This window comes from Candoia aspera, chromosome 4 (assembly GCF_035149785.1).
Source record: "Candoia aspera isolate rCanAsp1 chromosome 4, rCanAsp1.hap2, whole genome shotgun sequence".
Lineage (NCBI taxonomy): Eukaryota > Metazoa > Chordata > Lepidosauria > Squamata > Boidae > Candoia > Candoia aspera.
The window spans coordinates 70304735-70322637 of record NC_086156.1 but is presented as its reverse complement, the minus strand read 5'-3'; the positions used below and the strand labels follow the sequence as shown (position 1 = coordinate 70322637).

The 17903-nt window shown below is 39.0% G+C and overlaps 1 protein-coding gene across 1 annotated transcript in view; it reads left to right on the top strand.

The window, feature by feature from the left end:
• Window positions 1-17507, top strand: part of ACE (angiotensin I converting enzyme) — a 47592-nt gene extending 30085 nt beyond the window's left edge. The window contains exons 13-25 of the mRNA XM_063300425.1: window positions 1156-1292; window positions 2766-2924; window positions 4494-4581; window positions 5405-5548; window positions 6088-6279; window positions 7251-7348; window positions 11518-11690; window positions 12725-12948; window positions 13450-13594; window positions 14129-14227; window positions 14338-14460; window positions 16073-16260; window positions 16539-17507. Of these exons, the coding sequence (XP_063156495.1) occupies window positions 1156-1292; window positions 2766-2924; window positions 4494-4581; window positions 5405-5548; window positions 6088-6279; window positions 7251-7348; window positions 11518-11690; window positions 12725-12948; window positions 13450-13594; window positions 14129-14227; window positions 14338-14460; window positions 16073-16260; window positions 16539-16714 (1946 nt within the window). The 3' untranslated portion in view covers window positions 16715-17507. The remainder of the gene's footprint in view (window positions 1-1155; window positions 1293-2765; window positions 2925-4493; window positions 4582-5404; window positions 5549-6087; window positions 6280-7250; window positions 7349-11517; window positions 11691-12724; window positions 12949-13449; window positions 13595-14128; window positions 14228-14337; window positions 14461-16072; window positions 16261-16538) is intronic.
• The last annotated feature ends 396 nt before the right edge of the window (window positions 17508-17903 follow it).

Sequence of the window (17903 nt, the reverse complement as noted above, 5' to 3'; positions counted from 1 at the left end):
CAGACTTTAGCTGCAATAAGCCTCCAAAGAAAAGGGGATACCTCAGTTCTAGAAGAATCATTACTGCTCTAGATACCATTGGTACTGAAACCTGGTAGTCATAATCTTGCAGGAACATTCAGTTATCATTCTAGTTATGCAGTTGGATATCGGGAAGAATGAGATCTTGTATATAAACAGAGTGTAAACATGAGACCTAAATTCAGGAACCAAATGACTGGTGTAACCAAAACAACTTGTAACTGAATTAGATATGACTGTGAAGCCAGACTGTGAAGCTGTTAGTTGTGCTACACAATCACCTTGAGGATGTTGGAAGTGGGATAGAAAATTCTTCAAGGCTAATAATATTGTTCCTTCAAATACTTGCTCATTTGTTAGGTTGGCAACTGAGTAAGGGTATGCAGGAGCCACAGAAGAGGACATTTGATTTGAAAAAAACACAAACTAGCTGTTATTATAGTCTCTTCCACTGATGGAGCTCTGTGCAAAAATAGCCTGAAAGACAGCCCTCTCTGTCATGATTAGAGGTTTCTAGAATATAAATTTCCTGTATGCTCATTTTAACCTTCCAATGAATGAGGGCAGATTTTCAAAATAGTACTAACATCCCATTCTTCAAGGGGATAGAAATTCCTGAACTTTCCAGAGCTCAGTTGTAGAACGTGCTTCAAATAAACATATTTTGTCCTATAGTATAAAGTAGCTATAGGGTTAGGTAATCTCATATACATGTAGGCCTAAGTGCTTTTTGTTTTTTGCTGCAGCTTTTCACTGTAATTTTTGTTGTGGATGCAAAGAAAGTTAAACAGTGTGTCCTCCTTTTGCCCCCATTTGTCCTCCTTTCCAATTGTCCATGTCCTCCTTTGCCTGTTCAGATGTCTGGTAACCCTACCTTTACTGCAGCCAGCATTCATACTTCTTAGCTGAAGGGGTGGTGGTGATTCTGATTCCAGCATAGGCAGTATAATTTTGATGTAATCTGGGATCTTGGTACCTATCTCTTTACAAATTAGACCCATACTGGGTCAAATTAAGCAATAATTAAACAAATTAAACTTCTTTTTCCAAGTGAGGGTGATGATATTTGTATACACACATGCACCCTGCCTGTTCACTTACTTGTACTCACACATTCATCCTTCTATCTTCCAGATAAAATAACTGATGAAGCTGTGGCTAAAACATTCTTAGAAGAGTACAACAGCACAGCCGAAGTAGTGTGGAATGCTTACACAGAGGCCTCTTGGACGTACAACGTCAACATTACGGAACACAATAAACAGATTATGGTAGGAAAATCCACACTGTTTAGTAATACATGCAGGAACTCACAAACAGAAACAGGCAGACTAGATGACGTTCCAGGCTTAAGAGGATGGGATGTTTTTCTTATGTCCCAGCAGAGAAGCACATCTAGATCGAAGGCAACTAGTGCTACCCATTCATTGTAAGCTGCCCTGCAACTGATTTTTCACACTAAGACCTGCTTGTATAAGCACTTTCCCCCCTGATTTTGTACTGTTCTGACTTTTTGATTTTTTAAAAGCATTTTATTGATGCAATTTTAACTGATGCAACTTTTTGTTGATTATTACTATCATTATATAATATTTTATTTATTTATTTATTAATCATATTTATCACCGCCCATCCCCCAAAAGGGACTCTGTATTTATTGTACTGTAAAGCACTGCAGGCTGGACGGTGAAGCATTAAACATTTAGACAGAGGGTCCAGATCTAAGAGACACCTGCTGCACCTCACTTGTTCCCAATATCCCTTAGTTCTGGATTCTTGCGATTGGAGTTGCACCTCCTGATACAACTCTTCTAGCATAGTATCATACCATGCATTCCCTGTGATTTGTCAGATTCAAGTCTCTCATGCAGGCTTCTTACTAAACAATAACCCAGATTTTCTGACTTGCTAGCAATGCCTATAAGAGAAATTGAATATATAATGTCTGTAAGAACCAGGGTAGTTGCTATGCTGGATTGTGGCTGGAGGATTTAAAATATTTTTATATTAATACTGTAAGTAAGTAAGCAAGCTCATAGAGGTGGAGGCAATGGCAAAGCACTTCTGAAAAACCTTGCCAAGAAAATTGCAGGGACTAGTCCAGGCAGTCTCAGAGAGTCGGACACAATTGAATGGATTAAAAACAAATAGTAATTAGAATGGTGATGTAAATGGAGACAGAAGTGTAAGAAGATGTCTACTGCCAGACCTCATAGGTGACTGCTCCATTATTTAAAACGTTCATAAGCTTTAATTTGGGAAATAACCCTCCTTCTCCTAAAGGGTGCAATTGAGAAGGGAACCAGGTTTTTTTTTTCTTCTTCTCTTTGTAAAGAACTGAAGGGATCATCACTCAGGCAGACTATAGAATGATGATAAACTATGGAATGCCTTATGTTCCAACTTGATCTTTAAGATCCATTAAGAAATTTGTCTTATTTCCATCTGAGCACAAAGTCTGTGCTGTAAGCAATAAAAAAGGTTATTCAATAACTAAGGAAGTCTAAGAATTTATTGAAATACTTCAGAAACATTGTGTTCCTTTTAATGACTTAAAAATAAACAAAGCATTTGTTTCCCTATTTTACTGGGTTTTTTTTCATTAAAACAGATTTGTGGTGTTAGTGATGTTAAGTGTCTTGTACACATCAGATTATAATTCGGATTAATGTGGTTGTTATGGAGCACAGGGCTCCTGTTTCTTTTTCTTTCTTCTTGTTCATTTTTCCTCATTTTCTTTGCAGCTAGAGAAGAATCTTGCAATGTCAAACCATACTCTGCAAAATGGTTTAAAGGCTCGGCAGTTTGATTCCACTGATTTCAAAGATCCCAGCATAAAACGTATTTTGAAGAAATTAAGTGATATTGAGCGGGCAGCCTTACGTGATGCAGAGCTGAAGGAGGTGAGATTGAAGGGAGATTTAATCTTATAGGTTATTTATAGTGCTTTACAAAACTCTTGAATTGCATAATTATGGAAGTGTGTAATATTTTGTTTTTACATGTAATGGGTTCCTTTGTTCCCTTTCTTAATTACATGGGCCTATTCACTTTGAGCTTTTTGAGGATCTAGACTCATGTTGCATATAAAATATAAATCACTTAAGGTTTTCTTTTATAATTATTACTTCCTAGCTTTTGTTGAGGATAGAAAATTGAAGAAAGGTTAAATGCACTTCTACCACTCAAAAAGCCTCTTGAACTTTCTTTCTTGGGAAAGAAAGGGAGTGTTTGTAGGGATCAAGAAGCCACCATCAGAATATTCCTTAAAAAAAGAAAACAGCCCAGCTCAGTCTCTGACTTACAATTTTTCTGTAAGTTGTTGTAAGTATTTTGGTTGATTATTTAGATCTACTTAAATCAGATTTCACACCTAAGATACAGAAAATGCCTTTTGCACACAAATAAACGATGTGTCCTGATTTTTTTGAACCTCAGAGTGCCTTTTCATAATATCAGACATATTAATCTTCTAGACTGCCTTCTAGGCTTGGAATAAAAAGCATGGCTTTGCAATGGTTTAAATCTTACCTGTCAGGTGGATTCTAGAATGTAATGATGAAGGTCTCTAGGATGCCTAGCAGAAGCTTGGACATTTACATGAAGTCACTGGTGAAAAAAAAAATGATTTTGGGCCAGTCACTCCCAGCCCAACTCACCTCACAGGGTTGTTATTGTGGGGAAAATAGGAGAAGGAAGGAGTATGTGGTATGTTCCCTGCCTTGAGTTGTTTATAAAAATAATAAAGGCGGGATAAAAAATCTAAAAAAAAAGTTATCTAGGTATTTGGAAAACAAAGTGATAAATATGCCAATGACATAGTTACATCCCTCTTCTTCCTCAAATTCCACTGAGGCATGAAATCATTGTGGTATAGCCACTTCAGATTTCTATGTGGTTTACAAACTAAATTATAAAAGCAGTAAAAAAAGTAACATAATAGCTTTTACAGTAAGTAAAATTTAAAATAGCCAACTACCAATCAGATGGAAAAGGGAGATATCACTCTCCAGTGGATTGTTGGAAAAGGTGTGTTTTTATCTTATTCCAAAAAGTGATTAAAGTGAGGGGTAGCTGGGTTTCTGATTAATCTCTTGACTATAAAGGAACAAGAAACTCTACTCTGAAGAGTAGCTCTCCTAAAGGACAAAGCAGAAGGAATACTGCTAGATTCTGCAATACACGAACAAGTTTTTATTGTTCCATTATTGATTCCGCTTGCATCAGAAATTCAGCATAATTAATTTCAGCCAATTTGTTGTCACAAGTATTACCCTGTGGTATGATTATTGGGAAAGGAAAGTTCAATGGTCGAGGGAGTGCCATTATCATACTCCATTTTTATCACTTTCATGGCATATAATATGTTTACTGTCAAGGTCCTTTAGTAGAAAGATATGGTCAACTTCTAAACTAGAGAGAACATAAAGCACTTTTCTACTCTACTGGTGGAATAATCTTATTTCTTTCAGTATAATCAACTGCTCTCAGAAATGGAGACAATTTACAGCGTAGCCAAAATCTGCGAAAAAGACACAGACTGCAAAGCACTAGATCCTGGTAAGTCCCATTATTGTCACATGATTTTTAGGGGCAATCTCTTACTCCTGTCCCCTAATTCCTTGAAACTCACCTGAAATTGATATAGATATAGATAAATAAAGTTTTGGGGTTACAATTTTGCATTCAAAGATTACTTTGGCACTATGAGAAGCAGAACTGAACATGACTCACTAAGATTTAGTCCTCATAAAGAAGATGGAGCGTTGAGTATATTGTAAATATACTTTTCCCCACAGTAGGACAGCTTTCTGTGGCCTATAAAATGGAATTAACTATCCATCCCTATAAGGGGTCAGATCAAGAAAGTTATTAGAACACAACAGATCCCACATATCTTAGACTTGCAAAAAAGGAAGCTTTCAAGTAGTTTTGAGTCAGTGGAACTTTTTGATGGAACAATCAGTCTTCAATAAGAAAGCATACAGATATTTGATAAGAAATGATTAGCAATAATATGAGATACAACTCGCACATGAAAACAGAGTTAGATACAAATAAAAGAAAAGACATGAGGCTTAGTAAAAAAAAAATAGCCAGTGGTTTGGAATATATAGGGAAATATATTCCACGGCACTGGAGGTTTTTTTTGAGAAGACAGAAGTGTATGGCAAACAGAGAGGCTGTAGCAGGAAGAATTCAGCTTTTAAAATGCAGAATTTCCCAACCTAGTGCCCTCCAGATCTGTTGGATTATAATTCCCACCCCTCCCATTGAGATGACATATAAAACATGCATGATGAGGGTAATGCAGAAGGTATAGCTGGGGGATATGGAGTCCAATTATGAACATTATTAATATGTGCACTGATTCCTTGTTCAGACCTTACAGATATCATGGCTAACTCAAGAGACTATGATGAGCTTCTTAACACCTGGAAAGGCTGGCGGGATGCATCAGGGAAGAAAATCCGAAGCCACTACAAGAGATATGTAGAGCTGAGCAATAAGGCTGCCAGATTAAATGGTAAACAAAGTTGATAGTGGGATAAAAGGAAAAGAAGGTGACTCAAGACATGCAGAACCAAAATAAAAGACTCAAAAGCTAGTGTTATTGTGGAAATATTAATGGCATATGATCCTGGAAGAAAATCTTCATCTGTGCTGATACTTTCAAGCAATTGTTGCTATGGCAGTCTATCATGGAATGGTCTAATAATCACATCAGTGGCATACACTGTACGCTATCATTTTGTAATAATGATTTTGTCCTAAATACCCAGTTTTGTTGAAGATCAGATTCATGCAAATGTCTACAAATTGCATACTTTGTTTCAGTTGCAGAATGATAGGCCCAGTCAGGAACTACCATACAATGCCTCATAATCCTTAGTACTTTCATAGTTTAAATAAAAGGGTCAGAGTCAATATTTTTCTCTTGACTTTGCAACATGGGTGTGAAGTACAAAAGAGAAAAGGTAACAATATACTCTTGCATATGTATATGCTGTCTCATAATATTAAGAAGTTTATCTGGGCTCACAATAATCTCATATATGTGTATAGGACATGCAGACAACGGTGCTTTCTGGAGATCTCTTTATGAAACTCCAACTTTTGAAACTGACCTGGAGAACATCTGGCATCAACTTCAACCATTATATTTCAATCTCCATGCTTATGTTCGTCGGGCTCTTTACAAAAAGTATGGAGAAAAGCACATCAATCTCAAGGGCCCAATTCCAGCTCATTTGCTAGGTAAGTTTTTCTACCCTAGGCTGCTCTGAGCCATTGGACATGCTGAGCAAGCCCCCAGGATCTTCCTACTTTGGTGTAATTTTTGCAGACTTGGTCCACTGAAGACCTATTTCCAATTGTTGGAACCAGTACAGGACTCAATAGTGAGCTTTTGCTATTCAGTTTTCTTAAGCTCTTACAACAGAGTGGCAACCAATGATTTGTTAGTAAAGTGTTCCCACACAAGACTTGACTCAAGGTAATGAGAGTTATAGATAAGCACATAAAGGCATCCAAAATCTGGTCAAACACAATTCCAGGTTAAGGAATTCTACATCAAGGGTTTTTTAGGAGGAATAGATAGACCTTTTGAGAAGGATATGCTGACAAGCAGACCCTGCCATAGCGCGGGAATAACACTAGGATGAAGAAGAAGATAGAGCTTTGAAGGAGCAGGAGTAACTGAAACATAGCCAGGACATGTTGGCCATGCTGGAAAAAACATGGTCCAACTGCATTTTATCCTTTCCTTTTGCAGCTCTATTTTTAAGTAACAATAGTGTGATATCCAGTCCACAATATGGGTGGGAGGTTAACCTTTGAAATGTGGGGGGTGGCAGTTTTCAACTATCTTTTCTTCATAATTTCCCACCATTTGTTCAAATCTAGTAGTTTGAATGTCCCAGCACAGGAGTAAAATATAAATTGCCTCTATTTTTAAAGAATTAAATAATTTTTATTTTAAAAATAATGTTATTCTGTTCATATGCGCATTCAAGGGGTAAATGTAATTGGACAGAAAACTATTTTTATGTGTCAGATGCAACAGCACTGCATATATCTATCTGGGTTATCCCAAGCTCAAGACTTTATCATTTTAACTCCCCCTTAAACAGATAGACCTTCCCTCACTGTCCTGTCTTGTAATTTTTCTCCCCCTCCCCAATATATTTCCTGGCTACCTATTAATCAACTTCACTTTTTATTCTTAGGTAACATGTGGGCACAATCATGGGCAAACATCTTTGACCTTGCCATGCCCTTCCCTGAAGCTACTAAAGTGGATGCTACACCAGCAATGAAACGTCAGGTTGGAACACTAGATTTTATTCAATTGTCATTTGCAATGGTTTCTCATAGGAACTGAACATAAATCTTTTCCTTTTTAGAAACTCCCCAGAATAAAGCTCTCACAGATTTTTTTTTTTAGTTGCTTAAGGTGTGGCCCAGAGCTGTTGCATTCTAATGATCTTCAGTTACTGAAGCTTTATATGTTCAAGCGAATGATTAAGCGCACGTGCAGAATGTGTGTTCCTGGTAAATTCTGGGTTTCTACATCACATTATGGGCGTCAGTGAACTGGAATGGGCCACTTCACATCAAATGACCACCAGATCTACTACTGTGGACAAGAGGACCAAAGAAGAAATGGAGTAGCCTTCATAATTAATAGTCAAGTGGCTAAAGCAGTGCTTGGATACAATCCAAAAAACGATAGAATGATCTCAATTCGAATTCAGGGCAAGCCATCTAACATCACAGTGATCCAAATATACGCCCCAACCACAGATGCTGAAGAAGCTGAAGTAGAGCAGTTCTATGAGGATCTGCAGCACCTACTGGACAACACGCCTAAAAGAGATGTTATTTTCATCACAGGAGACTGGAATGCTAAGGTGGGCAGTCAAATGACACCTGGAATTACAGGTAAGTATGGCCTGGGAGAACAAAACGAAGCAGGACATAGGCTGATAGAATTTTGCCAAGACAACTCACTCTGCATAACAAACTCTCTCTTCCAACAACCTAAGATACGGCTTTATACATGGACTTCACCAGATGGACAACACCGAAATCAGGTTGACTACATCCTTTGCAGCCAAAGGTGGCGGACATCTATACAGTCGGTAAAAACAAGACCCGGAGCTGACTGTAGTTCAGATCACGAACTTCTTATTGCACAATTTAGGATCAGACTAAAGAGATTAGGGAAGACCCACAGATCAGCTAGATATGAGCTCACTAATATTCCTAAGGAATATGCAGTGGAGGTGAAGAATCGATTTAAGGGACTGGACTTAGTAGATAGGGTCCCAGAAGAACTCTGGACAGAAGTTTGCAACATTGTTCAGGAGGCGGCAACAAAATACATCCCAAAGAAAGAGAAAACCAAGAAGGCAAAGTGGCTGTCTGCTGAGACACTAGAAGTAGCCCAAGAAAGAAAGAAAGCAAAAGGCAACAGTGATAGGGGGAGATATGCCCAATTAAATGCAAAATTCCAGAGGTTAGCCAGAAGAGATAAGGAATTATTTTTAAGCAAGCAGTGCACGGAAGTGGAAGAAGACAATAGAATAGGAAGAACAAGAGACCTCTTCCAGAAAATTAGAAACATCGGAGATAAATTCCAGGCCAAAATGGGTATGATCAAAAACAAAGATGGCAAGGACCTAACAGAAGAAGAAGAGATCAAGAAAAGGTGGCAAGAATATACAGAAGACCTGTATAGGAAGGATAACAATATCGGGGATAGCTTTGACGGTGTGGTCAGTGAGCTAGAGCCAGACATCCTGAAGAGTGAGGTTGAATGGGCCTTAAGAAGCATTGCTAATAACAAGGCAGCAGGAGACAATGGCATCCCAGCTGAACTGTTCAAAATCTTGCAAGATGATGCTGTCAAGGTAATGCACGCTATATGCCAGCAAATTTGGAAAACAAGAATGGCCATCAGACTGGAAAAAATCAACTTATATCCCCAAACCAAAAAAGGGAAACACTAAAGAATGTTCAAACTTTCAAACAGTTGGACTCATTTCACATGCCAGTAAGGTAATGCTCAAGATCCTGCAAGGTAGACTTCAGCAATTCATGGAGCGAGAATTGCCAGATGTACAAGCTGGGTTTAGAAAAGGCAGAGGAACTAGGGACCAAATTGCCAATATCTGCTGGATAATGGAAAAAGCCAGGGAGTTTCAGAAAAACATCTATTTCTGTTTTATTGACTCTTCTAAAGCCTTTGACTGTGTGGACCATAACAAATTGTGGCAAGTTCTTAGCAGTATGGGGATACCAAGTCATCTTGTCTGCCTCCTGAGGAATCTGTATAACGACCAAGTAGCAACAGTAAGAACAGACCATGGAACAACAGACTGGTTTAAGATTGGGAAAGGAGTACGGCAGGGCTGTATACTCTCACCCTACCTATTCAACTTGTATGCAGAACACATCATGCGACATGCTGGGCTTGAGGAATCCAAGGCTGGAGTTAAAATCACTGGAAGAAACATTAACAATCTCAGATATGCAGATGATACCACTTTTATGGCTGAAAGCAAAGAGGAACTGAGGAGCCTTATGATGAAGGTGAAAGAAGAAAGTGCAAAAGCTGGCCTGCAGCTAAACCTCAAAAAAACCAAGATTATGGCAACTAGCTTGATTAATAACTGGCAAATAGAGGGAGAAAACGTAGAGGCAGTGAAAGACTTCGTATTTCTAGGTGTGAAGATTACTGCAGATGCTGAGTGCGGTCACGAAATCAGAAGACGCTTAGTCCTTGGGAGAAGAGCAATGACAAATCTCGATAAAATAGTTAAGAGCAGAGACATCACACTGACAACAAAGGTCCGCATAGTTAAAGCAATGGTGTTCCCTGTAGTAACATATGGCTGCGAGAGCTGGACCATAAGGAAGGCTGAGAGAAGGAAGACTGATGCTTTTGAACTGTGGTGTTGGAGGAAAATTCTGAGAATGCCTTGGACTGCCAGAAGATCAAACCAGTCCATCCTCCAGGAAATAAAGCCAGACTGCTCACTTGAGGGAACGATATTAAAGGCCAAACTGAAATACTTTGGCCACACAATGAGAAGACAGGACACCCTGGAGAAGATGCTGATGCTAGGGAGAGCGGAGGGCAAAAGGAAGAGGGGCCAACCAAGGGCAAGGTGGATGGATGATATTCTAGAGGTGACGGATTCGTCCCTGGGGGAGCTGGGGGTGTTGACGACCGACAGGAAGCTCTGGCGTGGGCTGGTCCATGAAGTCACGAAGAGTCGGAAGCGACTAAATGAATAAACAACAACACATCACATTATACCATGTTTATTGAATGAGTCATGAAAGCTGACTTTAGAGATTGTGCTAAGCCAAATTCAGACAAGCATTATTATGGTCTAATGCTATATGTGAACCCAGCAACTCACAGTTCCAGCCCAGTAGCTATTGGACACAGGAAGCAAGAAGGGAGGTTTCAGTTGGATCTGATCCTCAGTACTGTTAAGTACTCCTGTTGCTTCCAAAGCTGGTTCCTGTTGTACTGTTAGATATCTTTTGAACAACTTTTCCTGTTCTGTGAATCTGGTTTCAGCAATAAGATAACTGGGCTAGTACAAAAGAAAAAAATGCATTAACAACTAAAACTAAAGTTATCCTTCATTTGCCTAACTGCAACACTTAAAAACAAGGCAAATAAGTCTCTCAGAAGTTGGCTATAAGATTCAGAATTTGGTAATTCTCCATTGTAAGTTGGCTATAAGATTCAGAATTTGGTAATTCTCCATCCCAAAGTCAAAATTGCCCCCAAGAATGTGTCTTGTTGGGTTTTTATATTAGATGTTACATTATAGCAGTAGCAAAATTTGAATAATAAATAAATAAAATATTAGAGGATATATTATATTAGATGATATAATCAAGACTGCAGTCTGTCTAACTTTAGTTGTAGATTATGAAAATATTTTTGGTAGAGATGGAGATATTTTTTTCCTCTCCTGGGCCACGTTTCCTCGGTGGAAAGCTGAAGCAGAATATGTATCAGGCATGTGGCTGAAATGAAAGATGGTACGGCCACTGCTACTACCCCCATCTCTCTTTCTAAGCCATCTAGAGTAGTAATTGGGTTTCAATTCCTGTGAATGGAAACATTTTTGTGAGGCTTAACTGGAGAGAGAGAAGCCTTTGGAAAGGAGACTACAAGACAAATCTGGCCTTTGGGCTTGCAAATTCCTTCTTCCTGCTTTCAGTTCTGCACTGCCAGTGAGCTATACCTGTCTAGAAATCACTGTCTTGGTCTGCTCTGCACAGTTAATATTTTATAGTTATCCTCTTGTTTTTATGTGGTATTTAAGATTATCTGCAACTAGAGCAAGAAGAACAAAGCCAGGAGAGGTAATTTGCTACTTATTGTCTTAAAATACCGATGTCTCGTTCCCAGACTCTCCCTCCCCAACTTTTTAACTTTTGGTACATTTACTATCCTTTCCATAGGGCTGGACGCCAAAGAAGATGTTTGAACAGTCTGATAGTTTCTTCCAGTCACTGGGACTCATCCCCATGCCACCTGAGTTCTGGAAAAAGTCTATGTTGGAAAAGCCATCAGATGGGAGGGAAGTGGTCTGTCATGCTTCGGCCTGGGACTTCTACAACCGCAAGGACTTTAGGTGATTTCACAGTAAACTAAATGGATAAAGTTTGTGAAAATCAGGGGGACCTTCATTACAATGGCTCATTATAGCTAAAAATATATTTGTGGTTCATTGCTTACTAATATCCCTTATTAGTAAACAGAATTATAGTATAAGAATTATAGTATAAGTCAGTGCTCCAGGGGCACATGATTCACAGTTTGGATTAATAGTACTGTTTGTGCATTCCAAAATATATAGACAGTCCCAGAATGAAGTCTGTTTTTCACATGGCAACTCTCTCTAGAACTGCTTTCATGTTATTTTTATGTAGCAGCACACACTTGGCCCTGCTCCTGGCCTCATGTCCACACACTAATGCCATCCTCCAATATCACATGTTGAACTCAGTGGTCTGTAAAGAAACTACTCCCTAATAAATTCTCTGAAACATTTCTTGAAACAATAAATCTCTCTGGGTTGGCTTTAGTAAGAGATTTGATAGCCTTCTGAGGTTAAAGTCTTGCCTTTAAAGGATATCCCAGGCTAGAAACCAGGAGCCTGGGAGTTCTAGTCCCGCCATGAAAGCCGGCTGGGTGACTGGACCAGTCACTCTCTCTCAGCCCAACTCACCTCACAGGGTTGTTGTTGTGGGGAAAAGAGGAAGAGGAAGGAGTATTTGGTATGTTCCCTGTCTTATTTGTAAAAGTAATAAAGGTGGGATAAAAAATAAAATAATAATAAAAAAGTAGTAATCAAATGTGGGAAGCGCACACTTATTCCAAATAAAATATTTTTTGATAACTTAGGCCAGGCAGATGACTATATTTGGGCCCAAGAATGGGCATGTGTGTATGTGCTTTGTTGTACTTTGTGTCTCAGTTCACATGCAAAAACCATTAAGAGGCACTGTTCTGTAAGCATCTTTCTGAGAGAAGCTTATATTCTCCCTATGGTTCTCTAGGAACTGGATTGTGCAGGTTATTCTATAAGCTGCTGAGAAAATTACCTGGCTGTTTCCTTCTTTCCAACTGACTCTTCATTCCATTTTAATTATTCTCTTGCTTCAGGATAAAACAATGCACTGTTGTGAATATGGATGATTTAATAACAGTTCACCATGAAATGGGGCATGTCCAATACTTTTTGCAGTACAAAGGCCAGCCCATTTCATTTCGTGATGGGGCCAATCCAGGGTTCCATGAAGCCATTGGTGACGTTATGGCCTTATCAGTGTCAACCCCAAAGCACTTGCATAGCATCAAACTGCTTGATCATATGGAAGACAACCTGGGTGAGCAAAATGGGGCACTTTATTACAAGGTAGACCTGTCAGCTTCAGTTCTTAAGAAATGTTCCGCATTGACAGATAAGACTCATGGTGTCTTATAATCCACTGGGACTAGTTTGTGGTTTGGGTAAAGACATTTATCTTTCTGAACCAGACCTATCTTGCATGTTTTAAATACAGAATATTAATTGATTGTGTTGTCTTCCATCTGAGATTGGTTTTTAATATTAGGGTGAGTTATTCTGAATTAAACTTTTAATTGCAGAGAGATTAGCTTTGGGGAATCATGTTTGTGTGAGACTGAGGGAGAGGTGGAGGGAGAGGGAGAGAGAGATGCAACCATTCCTAAGACTGAGATATTGTGGAATTTGCAAAATAAGATTAGGTGTTGAAAGGGAAAAACATTAGGCATGAATCACAGTAGAGGCTGTAGAAGAGATAAAGCAGAAGAACTGGCAGGTACATTGGCATGTAGATCTGTTCACACTTTTTCTTCTTGACCAGAGAGTGACATCAACTACCTGATGAGCATTGCACTGGACAAGATTGCTTTCCTGCCTTTTGGCTACCTGATGGACCAATGGCGATGGAAAGTATTTGATGGGCGTATTCCAAATGATGAATACAACCAACAGTGGTGGAATCTCAGGTGATTAGTTCGCAGGTGTCTGGCAAGAAGGCTGATATTTTGGTAGTGTTCTGTCAAACTGAATCTTGAGCACATATGAAGGATGGGACCAAGTTTGACCCAAAACTGTAGAGAAGGTGCAGCCAATACATGGCTTGTAACAGAACATAACTGGGTTATTTCAGGCAGAGTTAAAGGTCAGAATAGAACCATTCTGCCTTACCATTAGGTGGCTTCCTAAGACAGTAGTTTGAAAAGTATTCCTCTCCCAGGTACATCCTGTATTTCTGCTGAAGGAATTCTAGGGGATAAAGAAATAAATGAAAGTATTGTTCTCTTTGGGACAAATCATCGTAACAGTTGTTGTGGCAACATGTGCATGATGATTCCGAAGAGTCCTGAAGGGGAAAAAAAATCTTCTGAAGGGATTCTAGTCTTTCCCCAGAAAGGAAAAATGTAACAGATTTATTCCTGTGAGTTGGGCTCCTGAAACCACTCAGTTTTTCAAACTATTTACTGAACATTGTCTTCTCTCCATTTACCTTAATTGTATAGATTGAAATACCAGGGTTTGTGTCCTCCTTTGCCAAGATCGGAAGAAGATTTTGACCCAGGGGCAAAATTCCACATCCCTGCTAACGTCCCGTATGTCAGGTAAGGCAACATTTCTTGCTGGCTCGTCTCTGTGACTTAGGAAATGCTAAACCAGCACTCATCCGTGAGTGGCCTTGGCCTCCCTTTTATCTGTCCCATTTCCCTTCCAGGTACTTTGTCAGTTTTGTAATCCAGTTCCAGTTTCACCAAGCTCTGTGCAAAGCTGCTGCCCATGGTGGGCCTTTATACAAATGTGACATTTACCAGTCTAAAAGGGCCGGGAAAATCCTAGGGTGAGTATGCTGCCCTGAAGTTCTCTGTGTCACGTTCTGGTAAGGTCACCCTGTCAGGTTTTTTTCTGTTTAAGTATATGATACTGCAAATCCAGTCTTAGCTTATGGCATCAGGTTAAAAAAACAGTCAGAACTGGATTTTCCCAGTGGATCCTCTTTCAAAGCTTTCTCCATCTGAGCTCTAGGACATACCTCAGAAAGCAAAATACTTGCAGGAAGCAGGGATCAGGGAGTCTGCAAATTTTAAGTTTTCTCTCTTTTTTTGCAAATATGTCAAGTTCATCAAACAAGATTTTTATAAATTATGCACTAAAGTTATGTTTATTTCTCTAAATGTATGTACTTTTATGTGTACATTTTCTGTATTTCTCTAATACAATGCATTTTGTATATTATTTTCATGAATATATTAATTTTTGTACTAGCTTTCCCTTGGTATATGATAAATTGTTGTTCTTGGCAACTGCATTGCAAGATTCCAAACTATTTTGGTTCCTGTACTGGTTTGAAAATGTGTACAAATTAGCTTTCAAATGTAGTTTTTTAAACAATTCTTGCCAAACCCTCAGCATCAGAGAGAAGAGACTGGCAGGGTTGGCTCAGCGAGGAGGTAACTGAGGAGTTTAAGTATCAGGAAAAGACAGAAAATTATTAGGTATTTAACTGTCTTGTACTTTTACTGACAGGCACTTAGGGAATTTTCTGCCTTATTCTAAAATAACTTAGCAGGTCTTGGCTAACTGCAGTTTCCCTCAGGCAGCAAAAGGTAGCTCCAGAGATTAGGGAATTGATACTAATCTATTTGAGACAAAACTGGCATTTTAAATTTGAAAGTTATAGACACAGTTCTTGGCTATATGCTGGTGGGTAATTTGGTCTTCCATTTTATTTGGATTTCATTCTGTTGTTTTTAAATCATCAAGCCTGAAAACATTATTTGCCAGATAAAAATGTTTTGTCTGCCGTGCTATTTCAAATTCAGATGAGACTCACTGAATTATTGCCACCACTGTCATCGCAAAACGAAACAAAAGTCTATTGTTGCAGAGAGTTCAAAATGTGAACCAGTTAGGGACAGAAAGACCATTTTTAATCCAGCTTCTTTCCCAAAACTCCAGCTGACTCCCAACTGGAGTAACTCCCAACTCAGATAATACTAACAAATCAAATATTCTGCATTTGTGCCATTCCAGGAGTAAGCAATGTAGAGACTTGTCCTATTGCAAAACACACGTCTAGGTGGGATGTATGCCAGATACCACGTAAAAGCAGGCTGAAACAAAAATGCTGAGATATAGCAAGACAACAGTTGGGTTAGAGAAAACTATACAAGGCAAAGGAGCTTCCATTAAGAAACAGGAATCTTGTCAAACTAAGAAGGAGAAAAATACCACAAATTCTACTAAGTGTATATCTATGATGTAGATTTATAAAATAAAGGATGGTATGCAAAGGGCTTGTTAGATTTCCAGTGGGGATCTGGTTGGCTTCTATAAAATATAGAATTCTAAATAGATGGACCTTTAGCTTCATTCAGCAAAGCAATATTACATTCCCTGGGGGAGGGAAGAGGCACACATGTACATCTTGTATAAACAATTTCTTTTTCCAGGGATGCCTTGAAGCTGGGCTTCAGCAAGCCATGGCCTGAAGTCATGCAACTTATCACAGGACAATCCAACATGTCCGCTGAAGCTTTGCTGACCTATTTTGAACCACTGACAAACTGGCTTATTAAAAAGAACTTGCAAAATAATGAAACTCTGGGCTGGCCTGAATATACCTGGAGGCCATATGCAGGTACTTAAGGACTTCAACACTGATGTTTTCCAGAAACAAGGAAATGAGGACAGGAGGGGGAAGCATGAACATGGTCCCTCTAAGCTTTCTGACAATTGCAGATAGCCAAATAGCAGGACTATGGTGGGGACAAAGTTAATGCCCGCCTTTGCTATCTTTCCAATATACCATGCTTCTGCTCTGGCTTAGCTTTTTTTTATATGTAGCTTGATGCTTTGCCTTCCAAACTGAGTTCACTTTAATCCATTCTTCCTATGTTTTTCTTGGTTCTTATTTAGGTGAATCAAATGTCAATTTCCTTGGGATGTCACTGAGCAGCAGTCAAGCAGAAGCGGGACAGTGGATCTTGCTAGCAATTGGGCTTATCCTTCTTATTACCACAGTAGCCTTGGGTGTTATATACAAAACAAGGAGGAAAGGCCTCAAATCTAGCTCAGAAATGGAATTGAAATGAATTGTCTTGAAATGAATAACCTGTCTTCTGCTGTGCCTCCATGTGAGCGTGAAAAAGAGCTGAGAGAAACGCTGTATGTATATATGTGTGACTGTGTGAGAGAGGTCAGATATATCTGCGTTTAGAATAGACGCTAATATTGGTTTTGTGTATGTGTATGATTATGTAAGATACGTTTGCGTGTCCCTAGAGAGAACGTGAGTATGTGAGTCACATGCATGTTTGAAAATAGAAGTTCTATGGCTAATATGCAGATATGTGGTGGTGAGTGTGTGTGTGTGTGTGTGTCCTAATTTGCAAGGAATAATGGGAATGTGGATAGCTATGCATTTGTGTTCGATTATCCGACTTGAGGATACTCCCATGAGGGGCAGCCTTGTACAAGCAGGGCAGTTGTGCCAACAAAAGCACTGGACTCTTCCAATTAATTCAACAAACCTTTTGATTATGCAAGAGCCAAAGCAAAAAACATTTATTTATTATAAATATCTGGATTTTTTAACAAAGGGGAAAAAAAGAAAAAAACAAAGCAGTGTGATCCAGTTGTGGTAGTGGGAATAGCTGGACTATTTAAATCACTGTTGACCCAATGCCTTTCTTCATATGTTCATTTGAGGGCTGATGAATTCCATCAGGTTTGCTGTAACTCAGGCAGAGAATATATTAGGCAGCAAGGGCTGTGCTCGCTTTCTCCAGAAGTTGAACAGGTGTTGCATGTGATCATGGCAGGAAGTTTTTAAAAGACTGTTTTGGTGCATGAATGACAATTAAAATGTATCACAGTCTCTACATATTCACTGGCTTCTTCACTTTTTGTGGAACAACAAGGAACAGATCATGAATGAATTACAATCCAAGTCCTTGAGGAAAGGAAATTGCTACTATAAATGCTATTTTATTAAAATATTTCACACCCATCCTATAGCTCTAGACCACACCAATGCAACTGATAGCCTTAAACTAGTTAAACATGGGTAATCGAGCATAATACTCACTATAACTATAATGATCACCACTAGAACATTAATAAACAAAATAAAACAAGCTTCACTCAGTAAGTTCCAAAAGCTGGTATAAATGGCTGGGTCTGAACCTATCACTAAAAAGCAATGTTACAGATGAATGTCCAGGGGGAGAGCATTCTGTAATCTGCCAGCCAAAATAAAAGAGCCTCTCTGATTTCTTTCCA